At 37.8% G+C, this 15978-nt stretch overlaps 1 protein-coding gene across 2 annotated transcripts; it reads left to right on the forward strand.

Annotated features, from left to right (window-relative positions):
• The first annotated feature begins 1275 nt into the window (after positions 1–1275).
• Positions 1276–15740, forward strand: LOC126803047 (uncharacterized protein At3g06530). 2 transcript variants are annotated; one of them, XM_050530794.1, is made up of 39 exons: positions 1276–1546; positions 1630–1843; positions 1927–2022; positions 2114–2231; positions 2309–2482; positions 2845–3015; positions 3335–3390; positions 3492–3581; positions 3669–3817; positions 3983–4059; positions 4150–4278; positions 4397–4471; positions 4585–4750; positions 4839–4981; positions 5091–5183; positions 5390–5567; positions 5952–6049; positions 6167–6316; positions 6414–6570; positions 7227–7360; positions 7533–7614; positions 7694–7856; positions 8067–8142; positions 8282–8446; positions 8537–8602; positions 8702–8806; positions 9004–9093; positions 9298–9500; positions 9587–9752; positions 9869–10051; positions 10185–10280; positions 10373–10440; positions 10512–10851; positions 11281–11493; positions 11871–12545; positions 12654–13057; positions 14125–14362; positions 14840–15010; positions 15195–15740. In XM_050530794.1, the coding sequence occupies exons 1-39, from the start codon at positions 1384–1386 to the stop codon at positions 15423–15425; spliced, it is 6366 nt and encodes a 2121-aa protein (XP_050386751.1). In that variant the 5' UTR covers positions 1276–1383; the 3' UTR covers positions 15426–15740. The 2 variants fall into 2 exon arrangements, with proteins under 2 accessions (XP_050386751.1, XP_050386752.1); XM_050530795.1 differs by having other exon boundaries at positions 4842–4981.
• The last annotated feature ends 238 nt before the right edge of the window (positions 15741–15978 follow it).

Raw genomic sequence — 15978 nt, forward strand, 5'->3', positions numbered from 1 at the left:
TTTAATAATGAAATTTTAACAAACAAAAATGCATATTATGTTCAAAATATTATAATTTACCATTATTATTTGAGTTGATAGAATTTTGGAGTTATTAAGAACATAAATTAGTTTCATTTTCATACAAATATATAAGAATTTTTAAGTTTTCATTAAAGGTGGAACGGGACGGGACGGAGCGGGATATAAATTATTCGTCCCACGTCCCATCCCACCATTATGAAACGGGACGGGATCGGGACGAGATCAGGATTTCCGTTTTTTATGCCCACCCCTACTTCTAGCCAAGGAAATCAAAGAATGTCAAATACCTCCTTTTATGTGTCAAATTTTAAGCTTGCGCCAGCTTTTGCCCCCGCAACGGAAATAATTACAACGCTAAGTGACTGATCCCTGAAACAAATAAAAGTCTAGAGAATATGACCCCAAAAACCAACAAGTTGTTACCCGTTTACCGTCATATCCATCGGTGGCTGGAAACAACCCTTTATCGTCAAGCCGGAATCCTTTTCGATTCAGCTAGTAATTAACCTGAACCTGCCTTTATACTATCAGAGACCTGGAAGCAAGTCTCACAACCAATTTCTCACCAACAGAACTAGGTAAAAATGAACCTTATTCTATTCAGCACATCATTCCCTCTCCAAGCTATTAGTCCAAATGCATACTATCTCCTGTTGGTAGACCAGATTTGTCTATTGTGGAGTACTTCATTGTATAGAGTTCAAAATTCTTATCATTTAAATTTAAATTTCTAAAATTTAATGGTTTTTATTACATTTTGAGGTTAATTTTTTTGATTGACTTTTTTTTTTACACACACAATCTATTATTTCTATACAATGGAGCGCTTCATAGTAAATTTTTCTTAGTTAGAGCGTAGACCTACCGATTATAAAATCAAAGCATAGACTATCAAAACTATTGCGAACATACGCCATAAAGCCAACTTAAGAAAACGTGCATGATGTACTATCGTAATGCTATTTGACATCGAATCTTACAAATTATATGAGCCCCTACAACATTCTGGTATCGCCGCCCCAAAAGAAAAAGGTCGAAAACCAATTTGAAACAGTCGTCGAGTCAAGGCTATAAAACCATGCATCAACACACCCCAACCATACAGTGAACACACCCATGTCTCCATCTGGAGATGATTAATCAACGACATGTCGTTTAAGTCTTCAAGTTAAAAAGTAAAACCTTCTTAACCGCCACCACCCTCCCCCAAACTATAAAAACAAAAACCATAAACCCTAAACCTTGCAGAGTGGCGCGGCTACTGAGAGCCCCGAAATCAAAACCCTAACCGACGCCTGAGCCTCCTGCACCGGGCTCTAACCAACCAATCCAACACTCAAACTCCACTGATTCTCATCCATGGCGACCTCAATTGCTTCCCAGTTGAAAGTCCTGAAATCGCTGATACAAGTCGACCAAGACCCGTCGCAGAAGAGGCCCTTCACTCGCCCTTCCATCCTCTTCGACCCCAAACAGGCCGCCGATATCGACGTCGACACCATCTTCGCCGTCGGACTCCAAGGTCAGTCTCTCTCTCTCTCTCTCTCTCTCACAAACTTTTACCAATTTAGAGCTCAATTATTAACCTCTGCACTGTAATTTCAGGCCTGGAGCTTCTCGTTAGCGCCGACGAGCGGTTCCGGAACTTTAAGAATGACCTGTTCAGCTACCAGAGCAAGGAATTGGATAGGGAGTTGATGGTGAAAGAGGAGAACAAACGCATCGACGCTTCGATTAGTAAGTTCTTGAGATTGCTTTCGGGGCATTTCGAGCTCCCATCGTCGCTCAAGACTCTCGAGTACTTGATTAGGAGATACAAGTGAGTGATCGTTTCATTTGTTTAGTGTATGCATTGGTACAATTTCGTATGATATGCATTATAATGTGGTGTGTATTTTCCAGGATTTATGTGTACAACATTGACGAACTGGTTCTGTGTGCCCTGCCGTACCATGAGACCCACGCGTTTGTTAAAATCGTTCAGTTAATCAACTTCGGGTTAGTCTACTGTATTGTGTACATTTTCTGTGGTGTATTTCAGTTTACAAAAGTTAGTGGATTCTGATTTGGTGTTTCGTTATGTGTTTAGAAATAGTAAGTGGAAATTTCTTGAGGGTGTGAAAGCTTCTGGTGCAGCTCCGCCCAGAAATGTTATAGTGCAGCAATGCATACGTGACATGGGGGTGTTGGAGGCTATATTTGACTATGTGAGTGCTTGAAGGTTCGCTTGGTTTTTTGATTAGTTTATTGTTATGGTGTCACTTAATTGAATGTTTTGTTATAGGCATCCCCGTCAAAGAAGTATCGCCCTTCAAAGCCCGTGATCAGATTTTGCACGGCAGTTGTCGTTGAGGTTTTGGGTTCCGTTGCTTCTGTTGAAAGTCATGTTGTGAAAAGAATCTATTCACTTGTTCATTCTGTACTTGAGGTTGGCACGGATGGACATTCAGAAAACAAGGTTAGCCTCAACGACAATTTTAAGCTTATATTTTCAAGTTTCTCTTTTACCATCTATTAATTTTTTTATATTTGTTTTTAGCTTTGGTAACCATAAATTAAACTTTATAAATACTACGTCAAAAAAAATTCAATTCCATTCCAACTACATTTCAGTTCTATTATGTGTGCATTACAACTGTAAAAAGAAGATAAACATGCTTAGGACACTAATGTTATAACATCTAATACAGTAGGACACACACACATACTAGTATCTGAATGATGGGAACTTTTCTGAGGATTATACACACACATATATAGTTCTTCCTTATGTTATTTGGTTATGTGGGTAACTCTGTGAAAATTATATGCTTTTGGCAGGCTGGTGCTATGATGATTGTTGGTATGCTTGCAAGTAAAGTTACAATATCTCCCGCACTTGTCAAGGGATTGATTTTATTGATTGCCAAAGTTGCGGAGGAGGATGCAAAAGAGTCGGCTGATCTTCAGCTTTTTCGCTTATCACTTATGACTTTGATCAACCTTGTTCAGGTACTTCTTTGTTCTTGTATGCAGTTAATTTATAAGATATTCAACATGCATTTGAATTTTTGTACTGCTTCCCCTGAATCTGAAACTTTACCAGAGCATCTTTTCTATTTGATTGCAGTTGATGGAAGTAATGGGTTCTATTGATTTTGTTTTTTGTTCCCACTGGATCTCTGTTCTCTGGACGCCTTGTCCACTGTCTGCAAAAATCTGTTTTTTTTTTCTACAAAAAAAAAAGATGGAAAAGAACTAAAAAATTCTTTGTAAATAATCACCCAGCTGCCCTGAACCTGTAATTTACTTGAGAATTTATCTGTTACAGTTGCAAGTTGTGGAGAATTTTCCCATGAAGGCTCTGGAGAGTTTGATTGGCATTAGGTAAAAATCTTGGTCACATTAATCGTCTGAACAGCTTCAGATCACGCGTCTTTGCCCATTAGTTCATGTTTAGTAACTGTGCTTTCTGCTTTCACGTGAAGGGACTTTGCCGGCATACTTTCGGGACTCTTCAACAAGTTCAAAATTGATAGATTTCTTTCTGTGATTTTGGATTCTCTTGTTGAATATAGGTGAGAAGCCAATTTTGATATTCACTTGCTTCTTCTGGACATATCTTGTTTTTGCCTGTTTCAGTCAAACATATGTTGTTATTGCAGTTCGTCTAATGAATCCTGCCAGCTTGCGTTGATCTCCATATTAGATACAGTTCCTTCCAAGAGTTTCGTTCATCTTATAGTTCCAAAGGTCATATCTTCCTGCTTGCAAAGGTCAAAGGACATTGAAAATTCAGCACTATTTTCATCAGGTATGTTCTTATAAGTCATTTTTTGCTTTGTATGCATGGCCTGATGATTTATGTTCTCTGCAGTTCTAGGCATGCTTTGTCTCTAGAGTTCGGTAAACATGTGTTCTTTCCACAACTACTACCATGCTTGCTATGAATTTCATTGTGTTTTGGGTTGCCCTGTAGGAAGCTGGGAAGAGAAAGTTCTACTCGTTTTTAGAAGATATCCATCTGAACTGCATGGAGCGGCTCACAACTTTTTGGTATTTTGCCCATCCACTCTTCTGCTGTGTATTTGTGTACAGGCATGCTTTCATTCTTGTTCAGGTTATTCTAATCACTAACATTTTCAGGAAAAGAATGTGCAATCTAAGAAACGGGGTTCTGTACATGAAGCCCTACGTAAGATGTTGGATGGGAATTTTGATAGGTCATTAGCTTGCTCGGAATCAAACTTTTGGTTTAGGTTGCATCATCCAGAGGTATACATTGTTAATAGCTAATGATTTTTTATCAACAAATTACTGTATATGCATCAGTAAATTTTGGAATCATTTTTGTCAATGAGGTTGAGCATTCTGCATTTTTAATGTGGCGTAGGCTGATGTTCGTCGACGTACACTTTCTGAAATGAAGACATCAGGTCTTCTGGAAGCCAAGGGTACAAATTCGCAGGTACCATTTTATGATTATTTAAGTGTGGTCTAAATTTCTGATGGGCATAAGATCTTACCTATATATCAGAGGCTCCAAATCATCCTGCTCTTATACACCTTTTCTTTGGACAGAGTCTTGTAATCATCCAAGATGGCATATTGCGACAGCTTCAGGATAATGATCTTACGGTTGTCAGAGCAGCTTTGTCGTTAGACAGATTGTCCACTTTATTGAACCCATCTGATCTTACTCAAGTATTGGATAATCTGCTTAGAAGATGCATTGGTCTTTTGACAAGTGAGTAACTGTACATTTTGGTTCGATAAGGCATTACTGGTTTCCTTGCTTTATAGTGCCTGTGCCTATTCCTTACTCTTTTCTCCAGCAGGTTCGTTCGAGAATAACAGCCTAGCATGTGATGTTGCTATTTTGTGCCTGAATAATGTTGTTGCTGTCGTCCATGAGAACGTTGATTGTTGCAATAAACTAGCTGCTATAATATTTCCTTTGCTCCTCGTTTTACCTAAGGTTAGTCCTCAAAGCATTCTCAGTTGTGTGACTCTTTCTAAAGTTGGTATCCTGTCTGTTCAACAACTTGAGCTTTTGTATTGAAAGAATTATGTTTCATGGTTTACAGACACAGAGGTTAAATTTGAAAGCATTGGAATTAGCTAAGGCAGTAAAATGGCCACTATTTGAGAATCTTGCTGCTGCAGGCAATACGGAACAAGTAAGTCATCAGTTTTAATCTAGGCTGCTCATATCTATATTTCTTCTTCTCTTTATCTGTTAGTGAGTGTGGGCCGTTCATTTGATTTGTTGCTTGGTTCAGATTTGTTGCTTGGTTCAGATTTGTTACTTTTAACCACTTGCTACTGTTGTTATTATTATTTTTTCATGCAAAATGAGTAATTCTGAAGTTGTGATTCTGTATAGACATTGCAAACAGGAAGCTTGTCCTCCATTAACATGGCCACCATTACTAGTTTGGCGAGCAGATTCTTGTTGCAACCTGGAAACATTATGCCTTGGCTTGTTCAGAGTTCTAATGACTTTGAGCTTTCAAAGACACACTTCTTTCTGGTGATGATGCAGACAATTTTGATTGAAAAGGGTATATCTCTATTTGTACTGCAAGGGTTTCTCGGTGACCCTTCTGATGACTTTTGATCTTCGACCCATAACTTGTATATTGTATTCCATTGAATTGTGATCTTGTACCTTTTGTACTTTTCTGCTTGACATAATCATGCATCTTTTCTTCTGTGAAACTGTCTTTCAAAGTTTTACGAGACCTTCAGTGATTGTACTTCTTCTGTTGCTTTCCTTTGTTTTATTTGGAGCTCACAGTAGTTTGTATTTGAGGTGTATCTCTGTTTCATGCATCTTTGTTTCTTCTTATAATTGTCTTTCAACTTTACGAGACCTTCAGTGATTGTGCTTCTTCCATTCGTTTCACATTGTTATATTTGGGCCTCACAGTTCGTATATGTGGCAGAATCTGCTGAATCTTTGGAACTTTTTGAAGTGTTATTTCCTGCGTTGAAGTCAGAATGGGAATCATTTGAGTCTACGGGTGATTTCTCTATAGCAGAGGTATGCGAAACAATTTTCGTTGATAGATTCCTATTGCTGAACCAAATTGCTTAAACTCCTCAACTTTACCTTGATACTGATGACGATGTTTTTCCCCTTCTCTGTTGTCTTTTGTAGTTCAAAACAGATATGCTGAATTGGGATTGCAGCAGATATCTCAATAACCTAGATTCCAATTTGAAAGCATTAAATGCACATATTTTAGTCTCTATCTTTTGGAGGTTGACGGAGGCATATCTATCTGCGATGCCTGCAGATGTCCCATTGGTTAGTAATTCCTTCTGGAATTGTTTTTTAGGACTACAATACTCTGTATCACTTATGTTTGTATTTATAATAGATGCTTTATTTAAAATTATTGCAGGATGGTGATGAGAAGTGGGTTAGCTGGCTGAGGGAATTGTTTGCCTTTTTCTCATGCTGTCAGTTTAAGAACATTTTCAAGGAACACCGTCATTACCTTGTCACAAAGACCAAGATTTCTGCTATTTCTTTCCTTGCCAAGTTTTTCACAGAAGAAGGTGCGCATCCCCTTGACAAATATATTATATGACTTATTTTGCTGTAGAATAAAGCAGCCTTCCAATGAAATGAACCTATAATGTAGTTCATACAAAACTCTCTAGGTCGGTTAGTCCCCTCCAAAATCGGAACCCCTCTTCGTGTTAGATTCTTATTGTCTCAGCTTTCCGAAATGACTTTATCCAAGTACAATCTGTACATCACTTGCAAATAATTTTTTGTATCTTGTTAATTGGTTGTATTTAGTTATTTGAAATTTTGGTACAACCTAGACATCGGTTTTTTCCTACTTGGGCCAAAAGTGTTGTTTGGAATGTCGGCTTTTAATATTCGAACTGTTCTAGAGGTTTGATTTAGACATTGGTGTAGTTTTAGAGTTTCAATTTAGTCATTCAAACTGTTTAGACATTGTTTTCTCATGATGCAGAATCTCTCTCTCTCTCTCTCTCTCTATATATATATATATATATATATATATACACATATATATATATTTGAAACTCAATCTCAATCACAATTTCTCAGGTGGTCGGTGCTGAATATTGTTATAATCTTGATGTTTGTTACATTTCAGTCTTCTGTGAATTAAATAGTTGATTAACATGTTGATTTTTTTTGAATGATTGCATTGACATGTTAACTCTTCATTTTTCAGATATTCCTCTTGCAGTCCAGGTTGAGAGTCTCCAATGTTTTTCCTATCTCTGCCTTCAATCTGAAGTTAGAATGGCAATTCAATTTCTTGCAGAGTTTCCATCTCTTCTTGTTCCACTGGCTAATAGTAACCAGGTACCCTGGCAATTTTCCTCTTTCGCCTTTCTCCATGGTTAACTAGTTTAATTTGTATGCACTTGGCATCTTTTTGTATCAAATGGGTTGATTATCACTGTTATTTGCTTGTGGTTTCAGTAAATGTGATGTGTTAGTATGGTAATTTATTCTTAAATTGTTTGCCTTTCAGGAAATAAGAAATGTTGCCATGAATTGTATCGAGGCTTTACACACCTTTTCATTTCATGTTGACTCGTTGAGCAAGAAAAATGGTATTTACTTTGCTTAGAAATATTTCCTGCCTGTTTCCGATTATGTTTTCATATTGAAATACTGAGTTATGAATGACAGGAAACCGTGCATTTCGGATTAATCATCTTGATAAGCTGCTGGACTTGGTTGTCCAGCAGAAAAGGCTAATCCTATCAGACAGGAACTTGCTTCCTTCTCTCTTGGCCTCTTTGCTTAGCCCGTCCTTCCAGAGCTTCTTAGGACCAAAGAATATGGAAATAAGGTGAACTACTGTCCTCTTTGAAATTTTTGCTATCAGCTGCTCTAGGATCTCCCTGACATAAGAATTTTTTTAACTCTTAACCTGGTTGCAAAAGCATGGTTTGACAGTATTTTTCTGTTCATGTCAATCAGGTGTTTACCAGTCTAGTATTTAGTTTTGATTACAACAATCTACATTGGCCTGTTAGTAACTGGTCTCAACTTTCTATAGGTTTGATCAATCCACAAGAGAAGAGATTCTTACTTTCATGTTGAATTCTGCCATGAAACTGCCTGATTATGCGAAGGTATCTTATTTATGTTCTGGTTCTTTATGAATCCTGCCTTTTCTGTTCAAGGCGGTTATTGTGATATTATCTGGCGTAATGCCTTCAAAATTATCATGAGTAGGGATTTCTTAAATATGGTGTTGTAATGTTTTTGCAGCTTGCTATTCTTTCTTTGCTTAGAGGAATTGGCAATGCCATTACACATCATAAAGAAGTGAAGTCATATTTGTCTCATCTCTTGGGAAGACGCAGCCGTAACATGGTTATATCAAGTCAATGTTTGTCAAAAGTGGAAGTTCAGATATTATGCCTTCTACTGGAAGTAAGTTGAGAGATCTCCCTCAATGGCTGCTAAACTTTCTTTTATTTAGGCATTTTTACTCTAATGAGAATCTGCTTCTGTCCGTCTCAGTGCTGTGCAGTGCCTTCTTCATCAGACGGACATGTGTCTGATGACCATTTATTGGAGGCTTTGCAAGTAAGAAGCTATCTGGAATTTGCAATTTCATTCTGGTTGTAGATATATCTAACTTCTCATATCTGCATGCATTATTTACTCTGCCAATTGCTATTTCAGTTGGATGGTTTGGCTCCAGAAAACGCTTCCACTGTACAGCCTTGTATTTCTGTCCTGCAAAACCTTAACAGCCAAATTTACAGTGGACTGAAGCCAGAACTTCAGGTTAGTTTTCTTTCAGTTCTTGAAACTATGCATGTGCTGCTTGTAAGCTATACCACCAAGCCTTTCTTGGCAATGAGTTTATGTGAAGTTGGAGCATGATGGAAAATATACAATTATTTGATCGTATCAATTTGTTGGAAATGGAAGTTGGTAGGGATAAGTGTGATAAAACTTCTTTATTTTCTTGTATCGTGCAGGAGCTTCTGTTCCGTAAACTGGTAACTGCATTTCACAACTCAAATGGGGACATACAAAATGCAAGTAGAGCAGCCTTGCAGCATTTACAGGTTTTGTCTTCTCTCCACTATAATTATTTGTTGTTGGATTCTGTTTATTTTGCTTGGCATACTAGCTATCGCATTGAGGTTTTATATATATATATATATATATAGACTATGATAATGTGATTACGATGACTTTCTTTATTTGGGTTATTTTTATTTATATACCAATACGGAGGTAACTCATCTGGATACCTTTGAATTTATCAGATTACTTGCTCCACTATCATCCACACTCTTGATCACATAGTCAAAGATGGGGCTTGTGCAAGTCGTTCAGTGCAGAGAACAAAGAAAATGAAAAGTCAGAAGTCCACTCCGTCTAATGATGTGATATGTGACAGAGAAAATGCATTCTTTTTACTTGGTTCCCTGCTTGATATTATATTATTCAAGAAAGACATAGAGAAGAGGTTGGTACTTTCTCGAACTCCCACTCACGGTTAAAAGTGTGGCTTGGGTTTAATTTTATACTAATTGTTATCAACTTCCGTTGCAGGAACTCTCTATTGGGCCCATTGTTTAAGCTTCTTTACAAAACATTTTCTGATGAGTGGGTACAGGACCAGTTTAACACATCTGAAACAGTAACTTACATACAGCAGACACTGCTGATAATCTTAGAAGATATCAGTTCTTCACTCATAAGTTCTATTCCAGTGGAGGTGTGTTTGCTTAATCTGGGAATTTGAATGTGTTATTTTGAGTTCACATGAGTTTTGGTGGTTTTAAGTGTTCATCTATGTGTTTCTTAAGCTAGTACTCTTGATTTTCGTGACAGGACAACATGGTAAATGAGATTAATGTCAAACTTTTGGTTGAGTGTGCCCATTCTGCAAAGGATGGAGTTACTCGCAACCATGTTTTTTCACTGATTTCCTCTATCACAAAGATCGTTCCTGAAAAAGTTTTGGAGCATATGCTGGACATTTTTGCTGTTATTGGAGAGTCAGCAGTCACACAGGTCTGCTAGAACTTTTTTATTTTGCCTTTCCTTTTTTCCTATCATGCAAAGGCATTGTGTCTGGAATATTTTCTCCTGGATTTACGTCCGCTCTTCTGATTTTAAAATTCATCTATGAATCTGGATTTTGTAGATTGACAGCCATTCACAGCGTGTGTTTGAAGATCTTTTATCTACAGTAATTCCTTGTTGGCTCTCTGGGACAGGCAGCAATGACAGACTGCTCCAGGTAATTTATTCTCACATCTTTTCTGCCCCTGCTGCGCAATCAGCGTACTTGTTTGTGAACTGAGTTGTGATTCAACTGTGTTTGTCCTTCAGATTTTTGTCAATGTACTGCCTGAAGTTGCGGAGTTTAGAAGGCTATCAATTGCTGTGTACCTACTGAGGTAATATCGGCTTAAAGTTCGCAAACTTGTATCTTCTATTCGTATGCTAATATGAACGTGTTTGTATACAGAACTATGGGAGAGTCAAATAGCTTGGCGTCATTACTTGTTCTTCTTTTCCGCTCACTAATTTCAAGGAAAGGGTTATCTTGCTTTGATAATGTGCATGCTTCAGATAGCTTGACAACCTCTTTACAGAGAGAATGGGAGTATTCCCTGGGGCTTCAAATATGTGAGCAGTATTCATGTATTATATGGCTTCCCCCTCTTGTTGTGCTGCTCAAACAAATAGGAAGCGGTCAAGATGTGTTTAGAGAATTGCTAATTGCAATGCGGTTCATCTTGCATAAGCTGCAAGATCCAGAGTTTGCACTCAAGATGGCATCCGGGGAAGAGTCAGACAAAATTCAGGTAGATTTTGAACAAATCGTATAATGTTCATTTGTCTTATTCCTTGAAAATCACAAAACCAAGTTATTGAGCCATTTGATAGCATTTGTATTTTGTATCGTTACTCTTTTCGGTCGTGAGTTTATTTAAGGTAGTTGTTTGGGTTAATTGTTACGTGAAAAATGGTGCTTGCATTCTATATCAACCCAAAATGTCTCTTTTAGTAACAGGCCTGTACTGAAAATATGTAAATATGCGATGCTGACATTGAGGAATAAGGAGTACAGGTTCTTATGAACAACTATTGGTTTATGGAATAGAATGTTTTAGGTGAACAATGTAAAGTAAATTATATAAGAAATGAAATGAAATTCCTTTATTTTTTACTTTATTGCTTTACCTTTTCTTTTGTGTCAGTGATAACTTCTGATTGCTGCTTTAATTTTGCAGGCCACGTTGGGAGAACTTATGGAGCAGGTTGTCTCTCTCCAGGAACTTGTAGATGCGAGAAAGAAGGAAAAAAATATCCATGTCATTAGGAAAGATTTGAAGGAGTGTATGCATGCTGTATTGAGGACTATTACCGGGTTCATGAACCCTTCAACACTCTTTGATGGCATAACTAAGTTGCTTAGCGTCAGTGATGGAAATGTGGAAAAGAAGGTAGTTATTGCATTTAAAATTCTACTCATTTTATCAGTTGAACAAACCTTTTGTTTTGTGTAAAATTATAGATATTGTGAAACCATTTTCCCTTAGTTGATTAATGAGGAGAAGCAAGTAGACCTTATATTGTCAAGTGAGATGACCAAACTCTGGTCACAATATGATATAAATTTTTTGATGAGCTGAAGGGTCTGATGTGCATCCCCCCCCCTATTTATAAGCGTAGGACTGTAGGCTGTAATAACCTTTTGATAAGATAGGAAATTCTTTGAGGCAGATGTGTGCCCCCCCCCCCTATTTTTTGGACTGAATAGACAAATCCCCCTTTTTTTCTTTTGGCAGTAATTTTTGTAATAATTTAATATTTTGTGCAGGCACTTGGACTCTTGTGTGAAACCATTAGGAATATTGACACAGCCAAAGCAAAGCTTAAGTTTAATAAAATCTCTAGTCTTCGTTGGAATCATCTTGATGAGATTTCTCTTGGATCGTTACGAGTTATGTGCCTTAAAATTGTTCACTTAATTGATGATTCTTCTGAGGATATGGAAGTCTCCTTGAAAGTGGCAGCAGCTTTGGCCCTAGAGGTTCTAGCCCAGAGGTTCCCTTCTAATTCTTCCATCTTCAGCGAGTGTCTACCATCTGTTACAAAAGGTATCAGTATGCATGATTCAGCAGTGTCATCTAGCTGCCTTAAAGCAACTGGTGCTTTGATCAATGTGCTTGGACCGAAGGCACTCTCTGAACTTCCTCACATAATGGATAGTTTGATTAAGATTTCTCGTGAAGTCCTTGTGTCCTCACATGCTAAAGCCATATCCACTGGTGGTAGCAGGCCCATTGTGTTGCAAAAACCACAGGAATCTCTTATTTTGTCTATTCTTATTACTTTGGAGGCTATTGTGGTTAAGCTAGGGCAGTTCTTGAGCCCGTATCTTGAAGATATTACAAGAGTTATGGTGCTTGATCTTGATTATGCATTAGGGTCTGATCAGAAGCTGAAAATGCGAGCTGATTCAGTACGGAAACTCATAACTGAGAACATCACGGTAAGGACTTCTACTATGTTCTTATTCTTTGTACTTGACTGTCAATTTTTTATTATTTTCTCTCCTTTTGCATTTTCCTTTGCGTTAACTCTGTTTCTTGTTGTCCAGGTTCGACTTGCTCTACCACCCTTGTTGAACATATACTCTAGCACAGTGGAGTCTGGGGATTCCAGCATAATCATTTATTTTGAAATGCTGGCCAATATGATTGAAAGAATGGATAGGTCATCTGTTGGTGGTTATCATGCTAAGATTTTTGAACGGTGCTTAATTGCTCTTGATCTACGCCGTCAACATCCAGCTTCCGTTCGAAGAATTGCTGATGTGGAGAAAATGGTATTCACTGCAATGATGTCTCTCACTATGAAGCTCACTGAGACAATGTTTAGACCTCTTTTCATTAGGAGTATTGATTGGGCAAACTCAGACGTGGAAGATAATTCATCTTCTGGATGTATACCCAGGGCTATATCTTTCTATGGCCTAGTAAATACACTTGCGGAAAACCATAGGTGAGCCAGTTCATACTCTTTATGCTCAGTGTTTAGAGAAATCATAGTGTTTCTTATTTTGTCCTGAAATGATTTGATAACCTTGCTTTGTATTTTTTTACTGGTTCTTATCGCTGTGATCTAAAAATATTTGGTTGTGGATTATAAATGTTGTTAAATGGATTTGGTAGTTAGATAAAAGTATATGATACTCAAGGTTCTAAAAAACGTTAGGCGCCAGTCGGGGCGATTGCCGGGGACTAGGCGGTTTGTATCTTTTAATTTTTTTTATTTAATTTATAGCATATACAAATTAGAATAACATTATAAACAAGTATTTTAATGGTTATAAATAAGATAAATACTCAAAATATATATGAAATCAAATGTTTAACACTTCAACAACAATGAGTTTGTTTTAGTAAATATAAAAAGTAAATACAATTAAGCAATGCACCCGGTCATATATATACAGTTAACCAAATGGATTCAAACAAACTCATATACATATATATTATATAGTTAACCAAAAGGATTCAAAGCAAGGCACAGTAGCACACGGTGTCATGAACTCACTGTCATATATATAGTTAGGAAAAAAAAGTGAAAATATAGATAAACTGCCCAAAATCCGCCTAGAACCCGCCCAGACCCGCACAGATCCGCCCAGAACAAGCCCAGAAAACGCCTAGACCCCGCTTAGGACCCGCCCAGAACCTGCCTAGGCGGGTTTTTGCTAAAAACGCCTAGACATCCGCACAGCCTAAAATCGAATCGGATTGCCTGCACCTAGCGCCTAGGCGAGCGCCCAGACCAATTTTTAGAACCATGATGATACTAAGTGTAGGTTGCTGCAGCGTACACTTGTGCATACCTTTTGGATTGAAATTTGTTGCTGCATTTACTTAGTGGTTGCTTATTAATCTCTACGTGCTGCTAAATTGCACTTACATGGGGCAAACTCTATTAGTATTTTCTCCATCTTTTAATTACCCTCATGGTAGGTGGTGTTCTTATACTTGGGTGAAAATGATATCTCATCTCAGTTTGTGTTCCATATGGTCAAGTGACATTTCTTTGATCTGCAGGTCTCTTTTTGTTCCTTATTTCAAATACTTGCTGGAGAATTGTGTACATTATCTTACTGTTGCTGGGGATGCAAAGCCTTCTGGTTCTACACAAAAGAAGAAGGCCAAGATTCAGGAATCTTATAACAGCATGTTTCTTGGGAACTGGCATCTAAGAGCGTTGGTCCTATCATCGTTACATAAATGTTTTCTCTATGATACGGGAAGTGTGAAGTTTCTTGATTCTTCCAATTTTCAGGTTAGTCATCCTTCATGTTCTGGCATATTTTATACTTCAAAATTAATTATGTGAATTTTCTTATTTACATTTGTTGTCCCCAACCTTTGGCGATGTAAGCCAGGCGTTAAGAGAAAAGTGAGACAGATCTGTCGTTTTCTCATTTTTGTGTGGAAAAGTCCTTGAATGTCATTTTTTTTACCTTTTCTCTTTTTGATTTCTTTTCTTCTCTTTATATGACATGTGAACTGGTGTATTTTTCCTTTTCTCTTCTTTCCCAGATTGTCATCTCTCTTCATTCATGATGCAGAGAGCAGCCCCCAAACTATGTGTCTCTAATGATATTTTTTTGCTCTCTCATCATCTACCCTAAACTGACATTGAATGGAGAACCAAGTATCATTTGCCACTATTTTCTATTTGCTGGAATGTTGTAATATCGTAACGTTTATAGTGGGGTGAATTTTTGTTGCTGATTTAGGTTGCATGTATTTTCAGGCTCTACTGAAGCCAATTGTTTCCCAGCTTGTCATAGAACCTCCACTATCTCTAGAGGATCATTCTGACATTCCGTCTGTGGAGGAAGTTGATGAAATATTGGTTGTTTGTATTGGTCAAATGGCTGTGACTGCAGGAAGTGATCTTTTATGGAAGCCCTTGAATCATGAGGTGATATTTCTCTACATAATAGTTTATTGGTGCAGATTTTATATTCCATCTTTTCTTGTTATCGCACACATTAATGTATTATGAGGTTGGTTATTTACCGTTGAATCAATGACCTCGCAAACTTGAGATTTTCTTCTTTAGACTTGTTTCCCTGCATGTTTTGACAATTCTTGTATTACTTCAGGTACTGATGCAAACACGCAGTGACATGGTTCGTGCGAGAATTTTGGGCCTGAAAGTTATTAAATACCTTGTGGAGCATCTAAGAGAAGAATATCTGGTATTTGTTCCCGAAACAGTTCCCTTCTTTTCTGAGTTGCTCGAGGATGTCGAACCATCTGTTAAATCTCTGGCCCAAGAAATCTTCAACGAGTTGAGCATTATGACTGGTGAAAACCTCTCGCAGTATATCTGAATCCGTAATGTATGGTGAAAACTTCTCATCATCACCTGCCCATATGGCCTAATTTACAGATAGAGAAGATCTGGCGCAGCTGAGCGCGTGTAATGTTGTATTCCATTCCTAGAGTTAGCATACAAGTCTTAGTGATAGGATGCGATGTCCCCAGTTTTGATCTCAGTTCTTGCCTCGGTAAGATTTATAGTTGATCAGTTGGCTCTCAAGTGTTTTCTTTCCGTCATAGCTTCATAGCATTGTTTTCTCATCTTGAACTGTAAAGGGAACTGGCCTTGTGAGCAAAAGCGAAGTATGAATCAAAATTTCGGTACTCACTTATCCGATAACATGAATCATCTCTCACATCCTCTTCTCCGGCAAATTGGTGACCTGAAAATCTGAAACCCGAAACCCTGAAATTTGGATGGTTTGGCTTTCGGCTTCCCAGCGTTGGACCAACATCGACTACGTTACTGACACTAGCATAGTGTACATTGTTATGAGTTGGATCTACGGGTATGTAGGGTTGGGCATAATTAAAACGCTGCGTTTTGGACCGGCCAGGAGCTAT

This window comes from Argentina anserina, chromosome 7, assembly GCF_933775445.1.
Source record: "Argentina anserina chromosome 7, drPotAnse1.1, whole genome shotgun sequence".
Taxonomy (NCBI): domain Eukaryota; kingdom Viridiplantae; phylum Streptophyta; class Magnoliopsida; order Rosales; family Rosaceae; genus Argentina; species Argentina anserina.

Bases quoted from the DNA above. Each gene is read 5' to 3' on its own strand.
- LOC126803047 (XM_050530794.1), top strand. From the start codon at position 1,384: ATGGCGACCTCAATTGCTTCCCAGTTGAAAGTCCTGAAATCGCTGATA. The intron at 4,472-4,584 runs GTACCATTTTAT...TTCTTTGGACAG, and splicing joins CCAAGGGTACAAATTCGCAG to AGTCTTGTAATCATCCAAGA. The intron at 8,143-8,281 runs GTATCTTATTTA...ATGTTTTTGCAG, and splicing joins AACTGCCTGATTATGCGAAG to CTTGCTATTCTTTCTTTGCT.